At 41.2% G+C, this 25286-nt stretch overlaps 1 protein-coding gene across 2 annotated transcripts in view; it reads left to right on the top strand.

Moving 5' to 3' along the window:
- The window catches only part of TPRG1 (tumor protein p63 regulated 1), a 210506-nt gene that overhangs the window by 57150 nt on the left and 128070 nt on the right, over positions 1 to 25286 (top strand). For both annotated transcript variants that reach the window (XM_061413117.1, XM_061413107.1), the window contains exon 2: positions 19987 to 20220. In XM_061413117.1, coding sequence (XP_061269101.1) covers positions 19996 to 20220 — 225 coding nt within the window. In that variant the 5' untranslated portion in view covers positions 19987 to 19995. The remainder of the gene's footprint in view (positions 1 to 19986; positions 20221 to 25286) is intronic.

Here is a 25286-nt window from a genome sequence, read left to right as displayed (position 1 = left end):
TTGTTTAAATCAAAAGTGAAGACACCTTTGAGGTTCCAATGGAAGAAATTAAATTGTGTGGTTTTAGCTGCTCCTACTGATTGGCTGAACTCCCAAACAGAATTGAAGCTTAATGGAAAACAAACAATAATCAAAATTTTGCAAAAATTGAGGAAAAGGCATGAAAGAAAAAGAAAGAAAAAAACAAAAAACATCTGGTCAACATAAGTAGTGTCATCTCTATTAAGAGAGAGAATGTATTTCAAGAAGCACCCATGTCAGAGGAGTCATGGAAGGATTAGCAGGCTTAAAAGGAAGTTAGGGCTCTATTTGGAGAAGGCAATGGCACCCTACTCCAGTACTCTTGCCTGGAAAATCCCATGTACAGAGGAGCCTGGTAGGCTGCTGTCTATGGAGTCTCATAGAGTCGGACACGACTGAGCGACTTCACTTTCACTTTTTACTTTTCATGCATTGGAGAAGGAAATGGCAACCCACTCCAGTGTTCTTGCCTGGAGAATCCCAGGGAGGGTGGAGCCTGGTGGGCTGCTGTCTATGGGGTTGCACAGAGTCGGACAAGACGGAAGCGCCTTAGCAGCAGCAGGGCTCTATTTTGGGATATGGACTCCCTTGGCCGGGCATTTGCTCTTGACATTTTTTCAAAGAAAGATGGGCTACTTTATGATTATAATTCTTTTGGCATAACACAGGAGGAAAAGGGAAAATTGTTTTACTCTAGTTTGTTTCAGACCAGTTTTTGAAGCTGGCCTAGGTCAAGGTTAGGGTGCTGTGGAATGGCTCCCCTCCACAGCCTCTCAATGACCACCCTCCCAGGTCACTCTTTGAAACAGGGTCACTGCCATCCCTTTTCTCTCCAACTCCATGTCAGTTGCTATGAACCTTTGCTGGGAAAACTAAAACTTCTGCCAAATTATTCTGTCCAGTCCCTCTGTAACTAAGGCCTTTGTTTTCAGAAAATCTGTTCACTGGAGGTGCATTGGACTTATCTCTCTAAGACAAATATTTCTCCTCCCTTGTTTCATCACATAATTTACATAAAGAGTTTTTAACTTTTCAGCCCACATAGCAGTTTCATAACTTCTTGTGATAAAACTTGCCCAAGATACATTATCTTTCTCCATCTCTCTTCTTTGATTTTATTTCCTGAATGTGGCTTTGGCATATTAGTAGGCAGGTGAAAGTCATTGCCCCAAAATGCAACTATCCATGTACAGGGAAATATTTGGGTATGAATTTTAGTCTTTTGACTTTAATTTTTGGAAAATTTCTAAGGGCTGAATTTTGATGTATTTACTCTATGAAACAATTTAGTTTTTCCTTATACTGGAGAACAGGTAATTTGTGATGAAAATGTGAGTACAAAAAAATCTTTGTGTTTTCAAATTTTCTGACTAGTATCAATTTTTTTTCTTATTCATCTTCTTTATAACATTTTCATTGTAGAAAATTAGAAAATATAATTAAGTAAAAAAGAAATAAAAAACACCTATATAATCCAAATTACCCAGAGAAAACTTTTGCTAACATTTTTGTGTGGATATTCTTGAATACATTTGTATTAGTTATACATAACCATATTTTATTTTGATAAAAACTAAAATCATGCTATGTCCTATTTTATAACTTTAAAAAATGTACTGCGTATCTTCTACTGTATTTGTACAGTGTTAATTATAACAGTTACAAAATATTTTATCTAAACTACAATTAGGTAGTTTAGTGATTAAAAATAAATTATAAATAAAATAGTTTCACTATTTAAAAAGGGCATTAGCATAAGGAATGTACTTAGAGTCTCTACAGGAAGATGATGAGTTAAAAAGATAGCTAGCTATATCACTTATTTTAAATGATCTCTTTATTTCATATGTTAAAGTATACCAGTGCAGTTTCTAATGATGTACTGACTAATTCCACTTCCTTGGTCATGAGACCTAAGTCTATAGATAAGTAACATTATTCGAGAATCAAAGCAACCAGCTTAGAGAAGCTTCTTGGATGTGATGTTGCACTACATAAGGTCACTCCTAGATTTGAGATTCTACTCTCAGTCACTCTCAACAGGAAAGCCCTCTCTATAGTATTTTCTAGCAAGTTTATCCACTGGCTGGGCATTGGTAGGAGAATCACTGAGTTTTACAGTCAGACATTAATGGTGTTTGGAATCTGGCATTACCTGTTAATATTTTCGGTGAGATGCAAGAGAAGAAGTAATGAATAACATAAACTCAGAACGTATTGCATATTATAGATTGGTCCCAACTCATAAAGAAAAAAAACGGAACTTCCCTCACAGATAACAGGGAATATATTTTGGTGATGTGTCAGAGTTTTCAGTGATCTCTTTAAATACCATGCAGTGTCATGGCTGAAGTTCTTAGATGCAGAGATACTGCCTAATAGTAATACTCTGAACTAATCTATTTTGGCGACACTTATCTCAACAAAGAAGTTCAAAGAAGTGGTCAAATTTATCCATTGAGTTGAATTTCTCCATTACAAATAGGACATATATTAGCCACAGATGTTTTTTCACCACTTTTACAGTCTGAAGGAATACTCTAGAGCAGGAACTGACATAAGGAAGTATGTGTACAAGTAACTTGGATAACATCAAATTCTGGCCCTGTGGGCTTTGGTTTCCATCTGGCCCCCAGGGTTGAGTGGGAACATGGCCTTTTGGGATAGCTTGGAACATCCCTCATCTAAATACATGGCCTCTCCTCACCATCACCCCACATCTTGCCGATGGTTTCAACTTTGTCAATACAGACTTAACCTTCCCTAAAACCTTTGGACAATGTTACTTTCCCTTTGGCATCTTTCAGAGACTGCCAACCACACTGCTTAAGTATTGTTTTCTTGCCTCCTCTTTCTATGCTAATATACTAATGGCTCTTCAGAAGATTGAAGATCAAGACACTCCATCATTTACAAAACACTTTCACAACTTTTTAAAAAATTTGATCTTTACAAAAAAAATCTCAGATAGTAAGTCGGACAGGTCTTCTCGTGCACATTTTCACAGATAAAGAGGTTGTAATAAAGTATTACTACATATGTGTACACTTGTATATGAAGATGATGTTACTGACCACACTTAATCATGGTTTCCCTGGTCCATACTCTATTCCTCTCTTGATCACTCTGAGTAAAGCCATACATTTACAGAAAGGCTGGTCAAAACCAAACATTAACCAGTAAGCCAGCCTGGAGATACACACTCACAGGACCAAGGAAATCTGATTATCAAGGTAGCATTTTCATGTTCTCAGTGCATTTACTACTTATTTTGGCTTATTGCTTTAATAGTAATAGTAGCAGGTCACACATAAATATACATTTATCCTCACTTTCTAATATAATGCACTTATATGTGAATATAATTCTATTTTTTAGGCACATATTTTTTGCTTTTTTTTTCTTGCTGAAATACAGAAAAAAGAAAAGGGCTTTTTTTGATGGATGTTACTGTTCTTCATCTGCGTCTAGTATCTAATTACCTTCAGCAAGATAATAGAATAAAATAGAATAGAATAAAACCTATATATACAATATGCTATAGTGAGTATATATGTATTGTGTATACAGTGCGTATATAGAGAGTATGCATGTGTGCTTAGTCATGACCCCATGGACTGTAACCTGCCAGGCTCCTCTGTCCATGGGATTTCTCAGGTAAGAATACTTGAGTGGGTTGCTCCAGGGGATTTCCTTCTCCAGGGGATCTTCCCAACCCAGGGACTGAACCTGTGTCTCCTGCATTGCAGATGGATTCTTTACCGCTGAACCATTGGGAAAGCCCATAGAGAGTATAGAGAGTATATATGTGTATATATATACACACTATATATACTATAATGCTAAAGAATGAACAGTTTTTATTCTTAGCATTCTGAGCTGTCCACTTAAATCATTTATAGTGAATCTGAAAGTCACTCTTGAGACAGAACTGCTTTCATTGCTCCATACTTGTTCCCTGGCCCTCATTATTTTCTTGAGAGCTACTCCTTTGTTCTAGTTCTCTTATCTTTTCTCTCTCCCTGGTGGAACTCTCTGGACCTATGTAGATCTTTTTGCACCTTGTAGAACAGACTGAATTTCAGGTGTTTACACTCTCACCTAGGAGGACTGAAAACAGGTCAAAGTCGCCTTAGAGTATTTCTCTAACACTTTCTTACATCCCTTAGTATTGTTTAATGAGGTGTCTTGTTTAACATTCAACATTTTAGGAACTCAATGTATACTTCATTTTGAAAATGCAAATTGTTCTTCAGTCATGGTGACCCACAAGATGAGAAGGTAGCAGTCTTGTTTTTATGATACTAGAGGCTCTCCTTTCTGGTCTTTTTCTACCCCTTTCAAATGTCTGCTCCTGGAAGAATGTTGCCCTTTGGTTTTCAGATAGGCTCTCCTCTATTCCCTCCATCCAGCTCTTAGGAGAAGGTTTCATATTTGTCACTTACCCATGGGGTATTTTCAGGTGAAGTGAGTTTCTCCTTGTTCTGTGTTTCTCATGGTGCCAACATCTTCTGAGACACCCTCTGTGCCTGAGATCACTGTACCAAACACAGGTCCAGTGTTCTGTGGGCATCCAAGGGGACAGAGATGGGCGTATTTCCTTCACTCATGGAGCTCACGATCTGCTCATGGAGACCAGTTACAAGCAATGATTAAAGAACTGGTTGATAAAAAAAAGATTGTGGTGCCTGGACAGCATAGGACAAATTGCATTTCTAAGTTGCTTGAAGGAACTGGTGAGTTTGGAGCTTGATTTAGAAGAAAGGGTTTCAAATCATCCCTTGTTAGGTCTGGTGCCGTCACATCTGAGGAGAGACTCTCTAGGATGAATCTCCTTTCCATTTTCTGCCATGCATACTCCATAGAGTATGGATATTTATTATGGATCCATTTGTTCAGTTGGTACATAATCAATGCTTTCCATGTGCTCTACTCAGTGCTACGGTAACTGTAGTGGAGGGGAAAAAAACCCCAAAACACCCTGTCTTTATCATCAGGGATTTTTCATGCTAGTGAGGAAACTGAAAGTTAAGGCAAGTTAACAGGTACTGTTCTAAGGTATGATAAGTTCTGTTATATTGATTAACATGGTGATGTTTGCCAGAAATCACTCTGGATGCTCTCAATAAGCAATCTCCTTTTGCTTTCATTGTTTAATCATACATTGTAAATCTATGACTCCCGTATCTATGCCTAGTCATATCTCTCTTCCAAGTCCCAGGTCTATCTACACAACTGTCTACTAATCTGTCCTCTTTGTTAGCCATCAGGTACTTCTAATTCTTCTTGTCTGAAGATTAACTTATTATCTTTTTACCTCTATGGTAAATATGATTCTCCTTTTTATTCCAACCTCAGTGAAGGAAATCACAGCTCTACATTTTCCCAGGTCAGAGAGCTGCCTGATTACCTCTTGTTGCTTGATACTGACCAATCAGGCACCTAGTCCTACAGTTTTTAATTCCCTAGTAGGTACTGAATTTTCTACTTTGTTCTATTCCTTGCCACAGCCTTAATTCATCTCTTGGGGATCATAATAAAGGTCCACTAACTGATTTCTCTTCAGTATTGCTCTCTCAAGTGTATGCAGCTCACAAAGGGAAGACTCATCTTCCTAAAATACAAATCGGATCATGTCACTGGCCACTTACCCCATTGCCCTCTAAATAAAATCTGACTCCTGAGCATGGTAGGCAAGACCCTCATAATCTGAACTCCTACAAACATGTAGAGGAATCACTTACCTACTCCCATGGGAGCATCTGTTTCCTTATTTGTAGAATGAGGGTGTTGAGTTAGATGATATTTAAACTGTCTGGCAGTGATCTCAGATTCCATCACCCACCAGGGTGCCGGTAATATGGTATTTCTCGACCTATGTGATGGTTCTATGGGTGTGTTTATTTTGGAGATACTTCATTGACCTGCACACTTATGAGTTTTTGAGTGCATGTCCTACTTCAATAGAAATGTTTATAATAAAAATGCTGTTAAAATAACAAAGGCTGGGTAGTAGGGAGGCTGGGGGAGACTGTTGTCAGCACTTAGTTAAATGTCTCTACTTGAATTTCATGAAATCTGTTCATGAGCAGCAGTCACAGTTGGCTTAGCAGGAAACCCAGGCTTTGGGGTGACTTCCTTAAACAGAGCTCCATCCAGGAATACCTGGTTGAGGAATGCAGGCTAGTGGCCCTCCCTGGACCAGGATTAGTGCTGGATAGGTAGTAATCCTTAGTAGACATAACCCACACACTCCCCTGAGATGTCCCAGTAACTGAGAAAGAGGCTAGCTCTAATTTCTAAGCATTGTCACCAGAATTCTAAGCATTCTCAATCAGCAGATTCAAAATCTGGGATCTTATTACTTTGGAGAGAAAAAAAGTAGAGCTGCTGCAGGCTGAATGATTCGGCCTTGGTTGATTCTTCTCACTTGGTCCTTTCTTTTTCACTTGTACAGAGGAAAAAAAAAACTATTTGAGTGCTTTAGGACCCCCAAAGTACATTTTTAACCTGGTTAATTCCTGAAGCGCTTCTTTTTTCTTTCTTTTGAGGGAGTGGGGAGGCTGGTGATTTAGACTTTATTATTCTCCTCCTCAGCTTCCCAGGTGGCGCTAGTGGTAAAGAACCTGCCTGCCAATACTGGAGACATGAGACCTGGGTTCAGTCCCTGGTTTGGGAGGATCCCCTGGAAGAGAAGGCATGGCAACCCACTCTGTTTTCTTGCCTGGAGAATCCATGGACGGAAGAGTCTGGCAGGCTACAGTCCATGGAGTCCCAGGAGTTGGACACAACTGAAGTGGCCTAGCATTCATGCACCCATTCTCCTCCTCAGGAGGACAAGGCCACCGCTTTTCTGTCCCCTCTCTGCCCCAGGCTCCTCACGGTCATGCCGGAGGCAAATCAGACACTTCTGCTTCTACCTGAGATAAGCCACTGTCCTTGATGCTGGCTTATTGCTTGGCTTTCTTCTACTTTTTCAGACATATAAATCCAGTCAGGTGTTCCTGGAATCACAAATCCTTGTACAGGTTTATAGTAATAGCTACCTCCAGAATTCATCTTGGTGGGGGAATTCCATTTATTTGGGGATGTTGAAGGAGAAAACCTGAGAGACCTTGGTATGTGAATAAAATAGATAAGTATGTTTCAATGAAAAATGCATATTTATAAACGACATAATTGTAGGCATTCATGTTTTTATTTTTATTTTTTTTTGCTTATGATAATGATAGATTTATTGAAAGTTTTACATTTTCATATTCTGTTTTTAAACTGAAGTATTTTTGGTGCTACAATTGTAGCTCCAGGTGTACAGCACAATGGTTCAGTTATACATACGTGTATGTGTGTGTATATATACATATATATATTTTTATATATATATGTATATATATATATTTTTTCAGATTCTTTTCTCTTATAGGTTATTAAAAAATATTGAGTATAGTTCCCTGTGCTATATAGTATGTCCTTATTGGTTACCTATGTCACATGTGAGGTTGTATCAACGTCACTGATCCAGTCCCTGGTGGCTCAGATGGTAAAGAATCTGCCTGCAATGCAGGAGCCCTGGATTCGATCCTTAGGTTAGGAAAATCCCCTGGGGGAGGGCATGGCAACCCACTCTAATATTATTCCCTGGAGGAGCCTGGCAGGCAACAGTCCATGGGGTCACAAAGAGTCAGACAAGACTGAGAGATTAAGCACACAGCACGCAATATCCCACTGTATATATGTGTATTGCATCTTCTTTATCCTTTCATCTGTCAGTGGACATTTAGGCTTCTTCCATGGCTTGGCTCTTGTGAAAAGTGCTGTAATGAACATTGGGGTGCATGCGTTTTTTTTGAATTAGAGTTTTCTTGGGATATAGGCCAAGAAGTGGGATTGCAGGATTATATGCTAACAAAATACACAAATATTTCAAATATAAACACACACACAAAGCAAAAATTGTTATCCCGATAAGAGAGAAGAAACAGATGAATGGACAAAGTTGGACTATACACAGTGTGACTCACCACTCCATGAGGGCTCTAAATCTTAAGGAAGTTGTTAATCTCGTGAAGTTCTTGAGGCCAGTGGAATCTTACAATATTGAGCCCAGACTGAATCTGGGGTGACTGTGGGGGACCTATTCTAGCATGGATAGAGGCGTGATGGCAGAGAGAAGGGAATACAGAGGATATGTGAGGAGGATTTCAGACTTCCATACTGTCAGAGAGCCCCGTAGTTTTAACCAAGTGTTAGCCAGCTCTTCCCTGGTGGCTCAGAGGTTAAAGCATCTGCCTGGAATGCGGGACACCCGGGTTTGATCCCTGGGTTGGGAAGATCCCCTGGAGAAGGAAATGGCAACCCACTCCAGTACTCTTGCCTGAAGAATCCCATGGAGGGAGGAGCCTGGTAGGCTACAGTCCATGGGGTTGCAAAGAGTCGGATACGACTGAGCGACTTCACTTCACTTCAGCCAGCTCTTCCAGGGTAAGGGCTGGAGGCAGGCAGTTGACATCTGAGTTTCACACACCATATAACCCTCTGTCCTTCAAACACACCCTCCTTTTCACATCTCATACCTTTGTACCTTTGCCAGGAATGTCCTTACCCACCTTCTAAGATGCAGATAGCCCGGAGGCACCTTTCTCCATAGCTCTAACTTTCCACCCTCTCCAGCCTCTTTCTCTGTTCACCCCTGTTACTTCCATTTTCTGTTTCCATTGTGTTTGCACACATTCTCCTATTCTGGCTCTATCATGTCTGCAGTTTTCCACTTCTCTTTCCATCACCTCCACTAGGTTCTGAGCTGTGGAATGTATTTCGATGTGTGTCTGATTGTAAGTGGATGTGTACAGAGCCGTTTCCATTCAGGCCTCACAAAGAACTTCATTACTCAGTCCATAAGCATTTACTGAGCACTCGTGGATGACGAGGCTTCCCTGGTGGCTCAGATGGTAAAGCGTCTGGCTGCAATGCAGAAGACCTGGGTTCAATCCCTGGGTCTGGAAGATCCCCTGGAGAAGGAAAAGGCAACCCACTCCAGTGTTTTTGCCTGGAGAATCCCATGGATGGAAGAGCGTGGTGGCCTACAGTACGTGGGGTCACCAAGAGTCGGACACGACTGAGTGACTTCACTTTCACTTTCATGGATGATGTATGAGGCAATGTACCAATAACAATGGATCAGACATAAGACTTGCCCTCAGATCTCAGACCTGATAGAGAAACAAGCAGGGCATCCATTCCTCCATCTGAGAACTCGTTCATCCCATGCCAAGTGCTGTCTCCAAAGAGGAGGGTAGCACAGTCTCTGCTCCGGACTTGTTCAAGCCCAGGAGTGAAGACAGGAGAGTAAACGTGATTACAGAGCAGCATGACAAACACTGCAGAAGTTAAGAATGCCAGCATCATTGTAACCTGGACTGGGTGAATGGTGGAGTGTTGATGGAAGTGAGCAAAGTTAATTTCAAGGAATCTAATGTTTCCAAGTTCTCTAATCAGTATCCTTATCCTAATCAATTTTTCCACATATTATTTTCGAGGAAATATCTTTAAAAATTAATATTTTGGGTGAGAAGCTCTGAAAACCTCTAAAATTTGTTCCTTCTAAAATGCAAGAATAAAAATAAAATAAAATAAAATGCAAGAATAAGTTTTGAGGCTATCTCTGGCCCTGGCACAGGTTGAGTGTCCAATGTTCCACTGTGGGTATCACTAGTATCTCCTGTCACTGTGCATACCCGCTTGCATTAGAGGAAGTCAGAGGCCAAACACCCCAGATTCTCCACAATGGGCGCCCAAATTCATGACTGCCTTCCCAATCCTCCTTCTTTGAACTCACAGTTGAATCACAGGGAACTTACGTGCTCAGCTAAAGAGGGGGGAGGGGAAACCATATGGAACATTTGTAGGCTTAGATCTGGAATCTTCTGGGCACTGGAGAAAAATTAAATCTTGTAGAGTGAATGCACTGGAAGGAATAATTTAGTTCAACAACTTTCAGACTTCAATATATTTTCCCCTGAAATGAAAGCTTCAGAAGAAGTCCAGAAACAGATAAATGAAATTTGTTTTGATTGAAATCGGTTAGTCATTTTCAAGAGTACACATTTGCCAACCATAAAGTCTGGCTCCCCATTTTGTAGATGAAGAAACTGCCATGCAGAGAAGGGGAAGAAATTGCCCAGGGCCTTGTGGCTCAGCTGGTAAAGAATCCACCTGCAATGCCGGAGACCTGGATTCGATCTCTGGGTTGGGGAGATCCCCTGGAGAAGGGATAGGCTACCCACTACAGTATTCTGGCTGGAGAATTCCATGGACTGTGTAGTCCATGGGCTTGCGAAGAGTCAGATGTAACTGAGTGACTTTCACTATCACTAACCAGTGAGGGAGTGGGGACCCATGTTTCTTTATCCTGGTCCTGTATTCTCCCCTCCCCACTCCACTGAGTGAAAGCTCCAGTAACAGACCAGAGAGCCCTGCCTGGCAGAGGAGGAGCTGGGAGGCAAGAGACCCTCCATCAAGTCCACTTTCCCCCAGGACACAGAGCAGCCTCACTGGCATGTTATCACTAATGTACAAACTGTGAAATTGTGAAGAACTCTGACAGTTTTCTTATCTCAACTGGCACAGGAGAGGGTTTGTTGGAGAGTTTTGAGGTTGCAGTGTATCCACTGCACATCCCTTGGCTGTTCACAGAGACTCAGGAAAGGCTGCACACATAAATTCACATAAATTACCTTTACGAAATGTCAGAATTAAAAGCAGATTTTTATTTTGGGGCTGTGCCTCGAGAATGTTAACCCCTTCTTGTGGATAGAAATGTCACCATCAGTAAAACACAGTTGATATCTTTGAATGCAACCCAAGCCACAGGAACTCAAGTGTCGACTTCCTCCCCAGCCCAGCACCACCTCACGTGCATGTGGGAAGCAGCTCTTATTAACAAACCGTAGACTTTTCTAGGCTCCTGGTTAGTTCACAAGCACTCCTCGAGATACTATATTTTTAATCTTGTTGTGGCCATAACTTCATTCTTTATTGTCTTTAATTTTCAAAAAATTAACTAAACTGAGGGTTCAGGAGACACAAAATCCACTGGGGCCTCAGTTTCCTTATTTACAAAATGTGGAGGTTAGAATAGATTGGTGCTCTCTAACAAGGCGATCTATCTTTCCAAGGGTCCAGAGAGATGGTCTTGGGAACACTCAAGTAGCTATTAATATTTCAAAAACTTTGTGGAAATCACAATACAATTGTATTGCCTTAGGGATGCATAAGATTAAAAAGTAAATTTAAAAAAATAAATAAATCCCATGGACAGTTACTAGAGATCTTAGGAGACAGTAAAGGAAGCAAGGGAGAGGCTGGTTGTACAGGTTCTTGAGAGTGGCAGAGAGAGCAGGAAGCCAGGAAGGCATTCTGAAAACTAGATGGACAAAGAGCAAAAGTCATGCTGAGGAAATGGAGGGTACATGACCTTAGGAAGTGGTTCACCATGAAACACTCCTGAGTTTTACCAGTATCTATATAATGTCAGTCCTGCTGTCTTGATCAGAAGTATGAAATATGATGCTTTTTGGACTTCCCAGGCACCAGTGGTTAAGAATCTGCCTGCCAATGCAGGGGACATGGGTTTGATCCCTTGTCCGGGAAGATTCCATATGCCATGGGGCAACTAAGCCCATGAGCCACAACTGTTGAGCCTGTATGCCCTAGACCCCAGGCTTTGCAACAAGAGAAACCACAGCAATAAGACACCCACACCCTGCAACTAGAGAGTAACCCCCATGCAGAGCAAACAGAGAAAGCCTGAGTATGGCAACAAAGACCCAGAGCAGTCAAATAAACAAATAAAATTAAAAAAAAATGATGCTTTTTGTTACGTACAAACTGTTCTTTATTAAACTCTTGTGAGAGGGGAAAAAAATCCCGACACTCCCCCCTTCTTCACCCCTGGCTGGCTTTGTGGCCACTCAGTGTAAGCAGTGACTCCTTTCAAGCTGATCATAAGTTCTTAGGATGGTTATTCATCTACTTCTCTGCAAAACATATATTTATTAGAGGGTGATTAATTCTGGATCTCCCTTTGATTTTAAGAAAGCAAAAATAATTACTTTAAGATTGTACAGTTTGTCTATAGGACAGAAATATTTCAGTGGATAGTGGAACAGAATCTTCCAGAATAAGTATTACAGAGCCAGGTTCATTTTGTATGACACGAAGCAAGTAAAAATGCTGATGCTCTGAGGTTTGCAGCAAAGAGAGGGTTTATTCACAAGGCAGCCAAGCCAGACTCAGTTCTGCCTCCCCAAGTCAGGGACTCTGAGTATTTATGTGATGAAGAATAAAGAAGTGGGGCGGTTGGAGATGTGGGGAGTATGAGGAGTGTGGGGAAAGTTGACTGGAAAAGGTGCAGCAATTGGCATTCTGTGCACATGCAGCTGGGCTACTGGCTCAGGGTAAAGAATCTGCCTGCAACGCAGAAAGTACGGCAGGCTCAGGCTCAATCCCTCAGCTGGGAAGATCCCCTGGAGAAGGGAATGGCCATCCATTCCAATATTCTGGGCTGGAGAATCCCATGGACAGAGGAGCCTGGCAGGCTACAGTCCATGGGGTTGCAGAGAGTCAGACACAGCTGAGTGACTGATCACACAGACACACACAACCAGACTACAGGCCTCTGCATGCTCACAGTGGAGGCACTTAGCCCAAATCTGAGGGTGGAGTCTTGGCCATCTGGCATCAAAGGGCCCCCAAGTGGATGGACACTTGCACATGCTCAGTTGGAGGGTCAGTGGTCCTAGCCGGTCCCATCCAGTTCAACTTGAACTGGACAAAACTGACTCTAAGTTCCTGGAAAACATCTCAGCAAACCACTTTTTACATAGGCTACATGCTGTTCAGAGGCCATGCAAATCTTAAACAACCTTGATTAGTGGAGCCAGGGCAAATGGATTTGCCACTGATTACCCACAGTTTCATAAGGAAATTGGAAAGTGCTAGAATGTGGGGATGTTTCTAGCTTCGACAGTCCAGTATGGAGCCCCAGAATGAACTATTAAGCAGAAAATCTGAGTAGTAGGATATAGAGTCAAGTCAGGTCCACATTATGACTTCCGTGAGCCTAAAACTTTTGCCTTCTTGAATGTCTCTACCATAATAATATCACTATTAAAACGTTTCTATAACTGCACATAGTTCAGCATCTTATGACTTAGATAATCTAGTTTGTTTTTTAGGCAAAATGCAATAGATTTGGGGTGGCCTACAAATTTCACTTTTTCCTCTGATACGAGAAAAAATGAAAACAATTTTTTGACCATGAAATTTAATTTTTCTCTTCTGATTTTTGTTGTTGTTCAGTTGCTCAGTCATGTCTGACTTTTTGTGACCCAGTGGACTGCAGTACGCCAGGCTTCCCTGTCCTTCACCATCTCCCGGAGTTTGCTCAAACTCATGTCCATTGAGTTGGTGATGCCATGCAACCATCTCTTCCTCTGTTGTCCCCTTCTCCTCCTGCCCCCAATCTTTCCCAGCATCAGGGTCTCTTCCAATGAGTTGGCTCTTCACATCAGGTGGCCAAAGTATTGGGATACTTCTGCTTTAGCATCAGTTTTTCCAATGAATATTCAGGGTTGATTTCCTTTAGGATTGACTGGTTTGATCTCCTTGCTGTCCAAGGGACTCTTTAGAGTCTTCCTCAACACCACAGTTCGAAAGCATTAATTCTTCAGCTCTCAGCCTTCTTTATGGTCCAACGTTCATAAATGTAAATGACTATTGGAAAAATGTACTCTTGCCTGGAAAATCCCCTGGACGGAGGAGCCTGGTAGGCTACAGTCCATGGGGTCACAAAGAGTCAGACACAACTGAGTGACATCACTCACTCACTCACTTATTGGAAAAATGTTAAGTTTGACCATACATACCTCTGTCGGCAAAGTGATGTCTCTGCTTATGATTTTAAAATACATTAAAACATTTCCTGAGCCCCTACAAGTTTTGTGGACCCAGGCACAGTGCCCCTATGCCTATGGATAGGTTAGTCTGATGCCAGGCAAAGGAGGAAGCTTCACCTGCAGGGCTAGCTGTGGGCTGCTGATGGGGAAAAGCTGGGAGAAGCCTAATTTGTGGGAGTTGTTTCTCCCATCCCAGAGCAAAACAAGCCTGACTGGCTGTAGACAGTTGGCAAAAGCATTTCAGTTTATCAGTTTGTAAGTATGATAACTGCTTCTCTTTTAAATGTTACAATGGGTAGCAACGAATTAGAGTCCTGGAGTCTGATTTCATGTTTTGAATCTGTTTAGCTGTATGACCCTGGGCAAGTCTTTTACATCAGTGTTCCAAACCTTGCAAAATGAAGGAACTGGACTAGGCAACAATTCTCTAGCTATCACTTATGCTGTATATGCTTCTGAAATATTCTTAGAAAAAGTCTCAGATACGATAGCAGGTACTAAAGGAGGCAGGCATACATAGACCAGGATCCAGAAATAAGTTATTTACTGCAATATGATATTAAATTTAGCTCTGAAATTTCTGGCAGCTGAGAAATAATATAAAATTCTTGTTGTCTGACCAAAGGGAGGGTGGCACTTCTTTTATGTATTTATTTGGCATTTCTGGAGGAAGTCCTCCAGAGGGCATGGTGACTAGTTGACCAGTAAGTGAACTGAGCAATGGACCCCCCACCATATCTTTGCAATGTACCATGTACCTTTCACCCACCATCCCCAAAGTGGGAACCCTTGTCCAGAGGTAGCCTTGAGAGAGCAATGTGGTGTTGAGTCCATCTGGACTGAAGATGTGGCTGGACCAGTTAAGGCCTCTCTATAAGCTTTTAAGTTTCTGGCAGGTGGGTGTGGAGATTCACTCACCTTGTGGCCACCCAAGACAGGACTTGTTGGTAAGTTTTCTTGCTTATGAATTCTGCCACCGATCAATTTGGAGTGGTCTGCTTCTTTCTTTGGTCTCTTCTTGCCCTTTCTGTACAGGAGCCAGTTTCAGATTTCACCCGGGAAGCTCCTGACTTTGTGAACCAACAGATTTATTCATATATTTTATTACAAAAGGAGTGCTAACATGATTTAACTTTTTTTTAAGCAAAAATTCACTTATGATCCCTCTACCTCGATAAATAGAAATATTTTCCCTCTAGTCTTTACCAACATAAAAATAATTCAATCATTACCACAGAAAATCTCTTTGCTTTTCTTGCCCCAAGAAGATACATCCTTTACTCCGCCCTGCTGTAGTGCTTGTACAATTTTAAGGGCTGTTATTTTAAGGGTCTGCTCAGTGTCATTTAGGTAGCTAGGAAATTCCTTGACCATTGGGTGTTTAGTGGGTTTCCAATTTTCCATTACTGCCTAGAACATGCAATTAGTATTGTAGGGCTTTATTTACTTCTTTCTTTCTTTTTTTTTTAGGGTTCAGTTCAGTTCAGTCGCTCAGTCGTGTCTGACTCTTTGTGACCCCATGAACCACAGCACGCCAGGCCTCCCTGTCTATCACCAACTCCCGGAGTCTACCCAAACCCATGTCCATTGAGTCGGTGATGCCTCATTATATTGTAGCCATGAGTTCCAGGAAACAAACTCACTCAGAAGGACAATGCAGATAGTGGAGTGCAGTTTATTATACCGGCGGGCCCAAGGCAGAGTCTTCTCTTAGCCTAGGACCCCGACCAGTTTTTGTGAAAAACTTTTATACTCTAAGTGTACGTGCTCAAACCCACCTCCCCAAATTCTCTGAAACTAGTCTGAACAAAGGAAAAGAAAGATACAATCAACGTTAATCCGTGATTCATATTCCTTAAGCTTAGGTAGTTAACAGCGGACATTTATCAATAGGCCTGTGGTCATACCCCAATAAGCATAATAGAATTTATGATTCTATTTGGTTACACAGATAATTAGGGTATTTGTTTAGGTGAAGGAGAGTCTAGGTACGAGCCTTGGGGCTCTTCCAAGGAGGCGGGGAGTCTGGTTTTCCATTGGTATGTCGTTTCCATAGGTACTGGGCATATAGCTCAAAGTCCACAGGTGGCCCAAGGTGGAGTCCTGCTTTCAGAATGGAGCCTGTTCTGTCTGTTTCCTCCTTCGATATGAATTCCCTAAAATGAGAAAATCAGGTCAAAAAATATGGATGAAATTATTTTCTAAACCTTGACCCTTTGCTTCCCTTAGAAATTATTCTGCCTTGACTCTTGGGTACCACAAGCTAAGATCAATTTACTAGGCAATCTTAGGGAACAATGATCATATTCAACTCTAAATGCTCTGGATGGGTCTGCTGTGAGGCAGACTAATTTATCCAGACACAAAGCTTTTAGTATTTCAATGTATATAGTATGGTTAAGCAGAGATAGGATGGAATGTTTTATTGAATTGGAAATAAACAGTGTCTGGGCAGGTGGCATGGAGGGGGCTGCTTCAATGCGTGGCACTTCTCTTATATCCTGGAAGGTGTTAAAGGGAGGTAAGTTCATTGTCCTTGTGAAGATGTCCCCAGAAACAGAGCTGGAATCCTTCTGGACTGAGTCTCTGTGCTGTTTCTCCACTATTCACGGCTGTCAGAATTTAACTGGAGTGGAGGAGAGTTTCCTTCTTTCCTGGATCTCAAAAGCTCAGTCTCTAAGTGCTTCAACTTCTCATCCCCAAGTGTTTCCAGAGAAGACAGCCTGAGGGAGAGGAAGTGGTGCTAATTAAATCCTCCCTCTGTTTTCCAGGCACTGGAGCTTTTCACAGATGTCTGTTGTTAGGCTCCAGTTCACACAGTGCGGCAAATACAGAAGCAGGCTTTCCTTTCCCAAAGGCACAAATCTTCCTTCACAGGTTACAGGGAACTCTAGAAACACAGTTCCTTCCAAAAGCCTCTGTAAGAGGTGGCAGACCTGCAAAAATAGAGCATGCAACTAACAGGGAGGCTGCATGCCTCTGTGTGCTCTCTCTCTCACTCGCACACACACACCCCCACTAAAATTCTCCTGCTTCTCCATGCATGCCCTTGTATTTCTCACAGGCCAATAACTTGAAAAACTTATCTGAAAACTCAGTGAAGCCCTTCCTGCTGTAAGACAGAGTGCTTCATGGCAGGCTTGTCGACCTCGAGTGTGGTTGGGAGTCCTGAGTGGGAGTCCAGGTGCTTTCTCTCCTCTCCAAGTGTGCCCTGGGATGCATGTGTGCATGCGTGTGTGCTTTCTAAGGCGCTTCTGTCATGTCCGACTCTCTGCAACCCTATGGCTTCTATGGACCGCCAGGCTTCTCTGTCCATGGGATTCTCCAGGCAAGAATACTGGAGTGAGTTGCCATTTCCTTCTCCAGGGGATCTTCCCGACCCAGGGATCAAATCCTTGTCTCTTGTGTCTCCTGCATAGGCAGGCAGGTTCTTTACCTCTAGTACCATCTGTGCTGTGGACAGGGCGGGGGTTGGGGGGGTGGCATCCCACCAACTCTGGGATCCTCAGAGAGATGGAAACAAATCCATCATTCTAGGGCTGCTGGGAGAATCAGAGGAAATAACCTGTAAGGTGATCAGCAGAGGGCTTTTTGCTTGTGAGTCTCTGACCAGCCACGTGTTCCCTCCACTCAAGCCCCTCAGGGTGACTGTGTATGTCCACATTTGCCTGAGACAATGCTGGTTTATGCCTATCATCCTAGCATAAGTGTTAATAGCACTTTCTTCATGCTCAGAAGTATCCAGGGTTAGGCAATAAACTATATGCTAGTACTGTTTTACCACCCTTGACTACTCTAATTATTCCCAGTTTCAATCATGTAAATTTGCTGTGGGTAGGCACCACTTCTCACTTTCTGTTGCTTCACAAAGAGGAAGGAAATGGAGTTTGTGGGAAGGAGCCCTACGACTAAGGTGGCATTCCCAGTCCCATGGTGACGCTGGGCAGGAGAACCTCCTACGTCGTAGCATTGGGCGTGTGTGCACAGCAGCCGTAACCGTGTGGCCGCAGCTTGAGAAGGGCCACTTGGTTGAGGACACCTTTTGCTAGGCTAGCATGTAGCTTCTATTTTGTTTTGCTTTGTGATACTTCTTTTAATTTACAAAATATTAGTGAATCTACTGTGTTTCTATTTAAGTCAGAGGAAGTCATTGTAAGCATCCAGAACCTTATGAAAACAGAAAATAAAAATCACCTGTAACTGTATCATCCTGAGACAATCATTGCCTTTTTAAAATTGAGGTCTACTTGATATACAATACTATATACATTTCAGGTGTACAACGTAGTGATTCACAATTTTTAAAGGTTACCCCAGTTATAGTTATAAAATACCAGCTATATTTCCTGTGCTGTACAATATGTCCTCACAGCTTCTATATTTTACACATAGTAGCTGAAAGTGAAAGTCGCTCAGTGTTGTCCAATTCTTTGCGACCCCTTGGACTATAGAGTCCATGGAATTCTCCAGGCCAGAATACTAGATTGGGCAGCCTTTCCCTTCTCCAGGAGATCTTCCCAACTCAGGGATTGAACCCAGGTCTCCTGCACTGCAGGTGGATTCTTTACCAGCTGAGCCACAAGGGAAGCCCAAGAATACTGAAGTGTGGTAGCCTCTCCCTTCTCCAGCAGATCTTCTCACATCAGGTATTGAACTGGTGTCTCCTGCATTGCAGGTAGATTCTTTACCAACTGAACTACCAGAGAAGCCCACACATATAGTTGATACCTCCTAATTCCTTACCCCTATCAGGTCCTCTCTCCTTTCCCTCTCCCCATTGGTAACCACTAGATTTTCAGAGATGATCATTGTTAATATTTTATTTTACTTCTTTTCAGATTTTGTTTCTAACCTCTGTCCTACCATACATGTATATACGCATGCAAGTTCAGGTATTATGTCTTCTTCCCTTCCTTCCTGCCTCCCTCATTCCCTCCCACCCTCCCTTCCTTCCTTCTTTCTGAATTATTGTAACAAATTTGAATAACATTTTCATAATATTTTATGACTTATTTTTCCATTAGCATTACATTTTGGACATCATTCTGTAGCAATATATTCTCACATTTCTGATGACCAAATTGTATTTGTGCACTATGACTCTTGTCTTAGTCAATTATCTGCTGATGGATACTTAGTTTCACTATATATATTTTTAGTATTAATCACAATGTTGTGTGAGTGTCTAACGTTGCTATTACATACAATGTCGTGCTGTTAGACATGAAGTTATTTATTTATTTTTTTTGCTATTAGACACAATGTTGTAATGCATGGCCTTCTATATTTACATCTTTTGGCATTTGTCTAAATTATTTCTTTAGGATACATTTTTATTTTTTAATTTATTTTTTTACTTAAAAATTTTCTTTTTGGAGTATAGTTGATGTACAATGTTATATATAGCAGGTGTACGATGTAGTGATTCACAATTTTTAAAGATTATATTTCATTTATAGCTATTATAAAATATTGGTCATATTCCCTGTGTTGTACAATATGTTCTTGAGGATACATTTTTAGAATTGCGATTTTTCAGTTTCAAGAAAGCACTCAGTTCTAAGTGCTTCTGTGCCCTATTAGTAAGAAGTACATTAAAAAGTGCATCATCATTGCTTTTAACTCCTAAATAAGCTCACAGGCCAGTAGACTTTCAAGAAAAAACACTACAAAAACTTGAAGAGAAATTTTCAAGTGATAATAATTTCATATTGTTCTTTCCTTGTTTACCTTCCTGTTCCATGGAATTAAAGATGGGGAAAATGGAACTACTTGTAGCCTCTTTTTTTTCTGTCCAGAGAGTCTCTGCTGCTGTCCCCTGGTAAATGTCCCCTGATGATCATATTGTCTGTGTTACTGAACTCCATCCGTCAGTGCATCTGTTCAGTTAACGTAAGGTGGGTTTGTCAGTTTCGGGAGCTTTGGTTGTTCATCATGGGCTTTTTTGCCATAGTTAAGACACAGGTGATTTTTTTTTTTTTCCCCTGAGAATTTTGTTTCTTTGTTTTAGGCTAAAGAAATGTCAAGAATTGGGAGCTCTGAGGGATTCCAGCCTGTGTCTCTGAAGCGAGAGGAAGATGACCAACCTTCTGAGACGGATCAGCTGTCCATGGAGGAGAGGGAGCCAGAAACAGAGGTCCCAGTGCCAAAGCAGATTTCAAGGCTGCCAAGTGTGGTTGAATCAGCTCTCTACCCGAATCCCTATCACAAGCCTTATCTTTCACGGAAGTACTTCGTTACTCGGGTAAAATCATAAAAGCATTAGTGTTCTTAAATACTGCATAAGACTTCTCTTTAACATCTTAATATTCTTCCATATACCACATTTTATCAACAGTTTTCACATTTGTTATCTCATGTAATAACAACAATAACTGTGAAGAAGTCATCCTTATCTTAATGTTACAGGTGAAGGATCTGAATTTCAGAGAAGTTATGGGTCTATTTTGACCATCAGAGAAGCAGGTCCTCCAGTTTCCATGGGTCTTTGGCTCCTCAGTTTTGTATTCCTGCTAAACCTGACCTCAATAAGTTAATGCTCCATGAAGAGAAAACCAGACTTGCTAGAAGAATATAAAGCTGGGAGCCCAGAGGGAGTTATTTGCTCTATGTTAGGAAAAGACATGAGTGATGGAATAGAAAGCATTGCTGAGAATACCTGAACCTCAAGGGTACACAGGGCATGCTGGTAGTAGAGTGTAGGGCAGGCACTTCATTCCAAATATAGAGTTGCAGTCTGGAACTCAGCTTCTTCCCTGTGCATCAAAGCTGGGGAGTAAATAGATGGGTGCATAATGAGGGTGGTGTTTATATATCCAAATGTTAAAAATATTTCCGACTTCTCACGTTTGGATCAAGTGGAAACATCCTTGGTTTCTAGTACCTTCCTCTGTCTTGAATTCTCCTTCCTGTTTATAGATCTGCTTTCAGATCAGATCAGATCAGTCACTCAGTTGTGTCTGACTCTTTGTGACCCCATGAATCGCAGCACGCCAGGCCTCCCTGTCCCTCACCAACTCCCGGAGTTCACTCAGACTCACGTCCATCGTATCAGTGATGCCATCTAGCCATCTCATCCTCTGTCGTCCCCTTCTCCTCCTGCCCCCAATCCCTCCCAGCATCAGAGTCTTTTCCAATGAGTCAACTCTTCGCATGAGGTGGCCAAAGTACTGGAGTTTCAGCTTTAGCATCATTCCTTTTACCAATCCTTTAACTTTCTTGTCAACACACTAGCAGTGAGCTCATAGGCTATAAACAATTAGAGGCTAAACTGCGGATTGTACACTGTGGCAGCAGAGACCACCTGAATTTTCACATGTACCTGGAGCATCTCTTTACTGACATTTTTTTTTTTCAACTCAACCTCCTAAATAAGTGGTGGCTAAGAGTTTGAGGCTATTTATAATGTTTTAATTAATGAACTTGGATGTTCTAGCTTTTAAAGTTAATCTTTGGTTAAGATAAAGTTTTAACTAAAGAGACTCAGTGTGTGTGTATATGTGTGTGTGTGTGTTTGAAAACATATATCCACATTACCTATATTCAGTGAGTCTTAGCTATATCCAGTGACTCATATATGCAAATTGCTGGCATGTTCCTTATTATGTGTGTGTTTGTGTGTTTTTGTATATGTAAAGCAAATGGCTTGTTTTCCAAAGCATGGTAACTTTTTTGAATATGCAAAGTTTAGTTGTAAGATATATCTGGGATAAAAATCAAAGCATCCCTTAGAATGTCCATTTTTTTTGATAGTGATGATGTATCTATCAGGGTTAGATGAGAGAGGAACAGTGATGAATGATATGGAATAATAAATGTATAATTGGAAGCTGGTATAGTTAAGAGAGCTGCCTGAGAAATCTATGCAAAGCTGTTGTCTTTGCATCTGTTGATGGGTCTGGAGGTGTTATACATCAACCAACTGGCCGTTGTGCAGTAGAACTAGGGAACAGGGGAACCTACATGGACGAATTAGAACTCCTTTTGATCCGGCAGCACTCACCACAGAAAAATGGAACCTGTGCTGCTCTCCCACCAAGTTTGGATTTGAAGATGTGAGTCATTTTCAGGAAAAGCCAGTATTCTCCACCGAGTGAGCTGCACACTTACTCAGTTCAGGGAAGGAGGATCTGAGGGAGGAAGTCTGACTGTAACAAAAGAAGCTATAGGTCCAGGGGCTTCCCCCACTCCCTTTCATGCCATCAAACAAACAAGAGATCAGCAGCTCTGAACAACAGGTCTGATTGGCCTGCCCTGATCTTCAGCAAGAACACGACTGATGTTTCACTTCTACCTTTGAAGTCTGACACAAATGTCTGTTGTGGCCAACACTAAGTTGGAAGCAGACAAGAAAGGGAATTCTAGAAAGTGTAGTTGCAGCTCAGCTAAACTGACACAGATCTGTGGTTTACAAGGATTCTGTAAATTCTTGTAAAGTTACAACAGAGCTTTTATTTATTTGTTTACATGATGCTTTTATTTGTGTGGCTCTGTGTAGCTTATAAGAGACAGTCCCCTGGAGCAGCACTGTGAGGTAGGCAGAGAAAGGCTTATCAGTCTTGTTTTAGGAGTAATGCACAGAAGCTTCAGAGGAGTTAAGTGACTAAGTCGTATGATATTAGTGTAAGACCTGTAGCTAGGCTCTGTATCTTCTAAGTCCGGTGGTCTTTCTACCATAAAGTACAATTGAACTTAGGATGTTTTAGTAAAGGTTTTCTATTACTGACTCTGATTCATGTGAAGAACATCTTTTCCACCAGGTGTATAGAAATCAACTTTAAGTTCTCAAGAGCCTGGGAAGGAAAACCTTCTAATTTTGTCAGTGAGTCTGAAGTAGACACAAGGACTCTTTAGGAGGTGAGTGTGAGGGCTACATTCCCAAGGCAGTCAGCATTCACTTTCCTTCAGACTAAGAGACAAAATATGAAGAGGTTTTACTTTTTTTTCTTCTTGGTTTCTTTTTTTCTTTTTTTTAGCACACAAGTATAATGAATGTGCTTTAATGCATTCTAGGATAATGAAAATGAGATTGTTGGTTCTACTGAAACAATGATAAATATTAGCTTGAATAAATAAAGGAATGATATGGTTTTACTACCTTGTAAACCACAGATCTGTTGATGTGGTGGTAGATGAGGAAATGGAAGGAGATATGTGTGTGTGGTGTGTATGTATGTATAAATTTCTTCTCTTCAAAGTATGGATAAAATGTCAGTTTTATCTGAGAGTTTAAATAAGCTACTTTTTAAAGGGTTCTTAATACAGTGTAAGACACACCTATTAACATTTCATAAACAGCATCTCTTGCTGTTCTAAATACTTTCTTCCTCTTTTTTTTTTTTTTTGGTTAATTTGGCATTCACATTTCTGTAAGTGGTAATAAGAAATGGCATTAAGATGCCCATGACCTCACCATGACCTCTAAAGTAAGGTATAAATGTAGACCTATAGGGTCTAGAGCAGCAGAGAGGTTTAAATGAAGGAAGCTAACTCATTTTCTCGAGGGATAATTAAATCAGACCAGGACTATGAATGACTCAGACCTATGAAACATTAATCACATCACAAGGTATCACTTCTTGGAGCTGAAAAGAGCTCTAGTCCAGTGATGATCTGGTGTGGTGCTTCTCAGCTTTATCATGCAAACAGATTACCTGGAAAGCTTGTTAGAATATTGGTCTGATTCAGTAGGTCTGGGATGAGGCCTTAGATTCTGCATTTATATGCACTCTATGGAAATACTCATGCTTTCTGTCCACAGATCACACTTTGAACACCAAGTTGCTAGTCAACGCTCTCATTTTTAGTGGCAACTAAGACCCAGAGAGGGGCAGAGGCTCACCGGAAGTCCTAACACTTAGTGCACGCTGACTTGCCCAAGAAGCTAATAAGAACCAAAGCTGGGTTTAGAGTTGATGTTTCCCAATTCCCATTCATAGTTCTTGATCCCAAGCAGTGATTTTAAAAGAAATCAATTTATTACAGTGTAAGAGTTTTAAGGCTATGTGGCAAATGCAGAAGAGCAGTAAGACTGAGTAGACAAATTTTTTGGCCTTGCATTTTAGGTTTTAAAGTAATTTCACTGGAGGTGGTTTATAATTCCACAGCTCAAAGTTAAAGAAAATATATAAATATGCTTTTATACATTTTGATGAATATCCTTTCTTACTTTTTTCTTACATGTACATTTTATTGTGCAAAACATAGGGTTACATCTGTTGTGTGTGCTCAGGTGCTCAGTTATGTCTGACTCTTTGCAGCCCCATGGAGTGTAGCCTACCAGGCTCCTTTGTCCTGGGGATTCTCTAGGCAAGAATACTGGCATGGGTAGTCATTCCCTTCTTGAGGAGATCTTCCCAACCCAGGGATTGAACCCAGATAGCCTGAGTTGCAGGCAAATCCTTTACCATTTGAGCCACCAGAGAAGTATCATGGAAACATAATACAATTTATTTAAGTTTTGCTGTATATTTAGGCTGCTTTTTGTTCATATCTTTTAACTTGGAAGGGAAAGTTATTCCTTGGCTCACTGAGGCAGATGGACTCAATTTCTTAGCTGCCAGGTGTGGACACCTAATGCTCTAATAAAAGGAGGATCAATTATATGAGTTTCAAGTTGGATATGGAAATATAAGATAATGTAAAGCAAACAAGAGGCATCTTTAGCACCATAACATTGTGTATTAGATCACATCTCTCAATATCTGGTCATAAAACAAGTTAATCTGGTCCCTTGAACCTCTTATGTTATTTTATGGGTCACTCTGAGTTGTTGCGTTCTTTCCTTAGTCTTCCAGACAAGTGTTTATTTACTGCAACTTTGCCCTTCTGATGTGGCTTAGCGACATTCTTGCTTCGAACCAGGAAGGGCCTCAGAGAATATCTAATCCTACCCCTAGGACACACAGAACTGATGTGACGTCTCTTCTCTGGCAGCTTAGGGGCCATGGCAGGCCTGGAACCCAGGATTCCTGGCACTTTGTGCCACCTCTCCACTGTCTCTGACCTTGGACCGTGAATGAGCAGTCACATAATGCGGGTCTGAACCAGTTGCTATCAGTCTGCTTGGATAACCTTTTCCTCCTATTTTTGTTCATTTGCTATTATTGCTTAGACATGTCTAAAAATGGCCTACTGCCTTCTCTCCACAAAAGTACCCCTCAAGGCTAATAACTTGAGGTATATTATGATAATCACTTTAGTTGTAGAGAGTGATATTCAAAAGCAACTTCTTATGAAAGGAACAATACTTGATCTGCATGGGGAAAGATATATTTAAACTCCCTGTAGGACTCTATATTTGCAGATACC

Source organism: Bos javanicus, chromosome 1 (genome assembly GCF_032452875.1).
Source record: "Bos javanicus breed banteng chromosome 1, ARS-OSU_banteng_1.0, whole genome shotgun sequence".
NCBI classification, from domain to species: domain Eukaryota; kingdom Metazoa; phylum Chordata; class Mammalia; order Artiodactyla; family Bovidae; genus Bos; species Bos javanicus.
The sequence above is the reverse complement of the archived record's forward strand: the minus strand, read 5'-3'. Positions and strand labels throughout refer to the sequence as shown.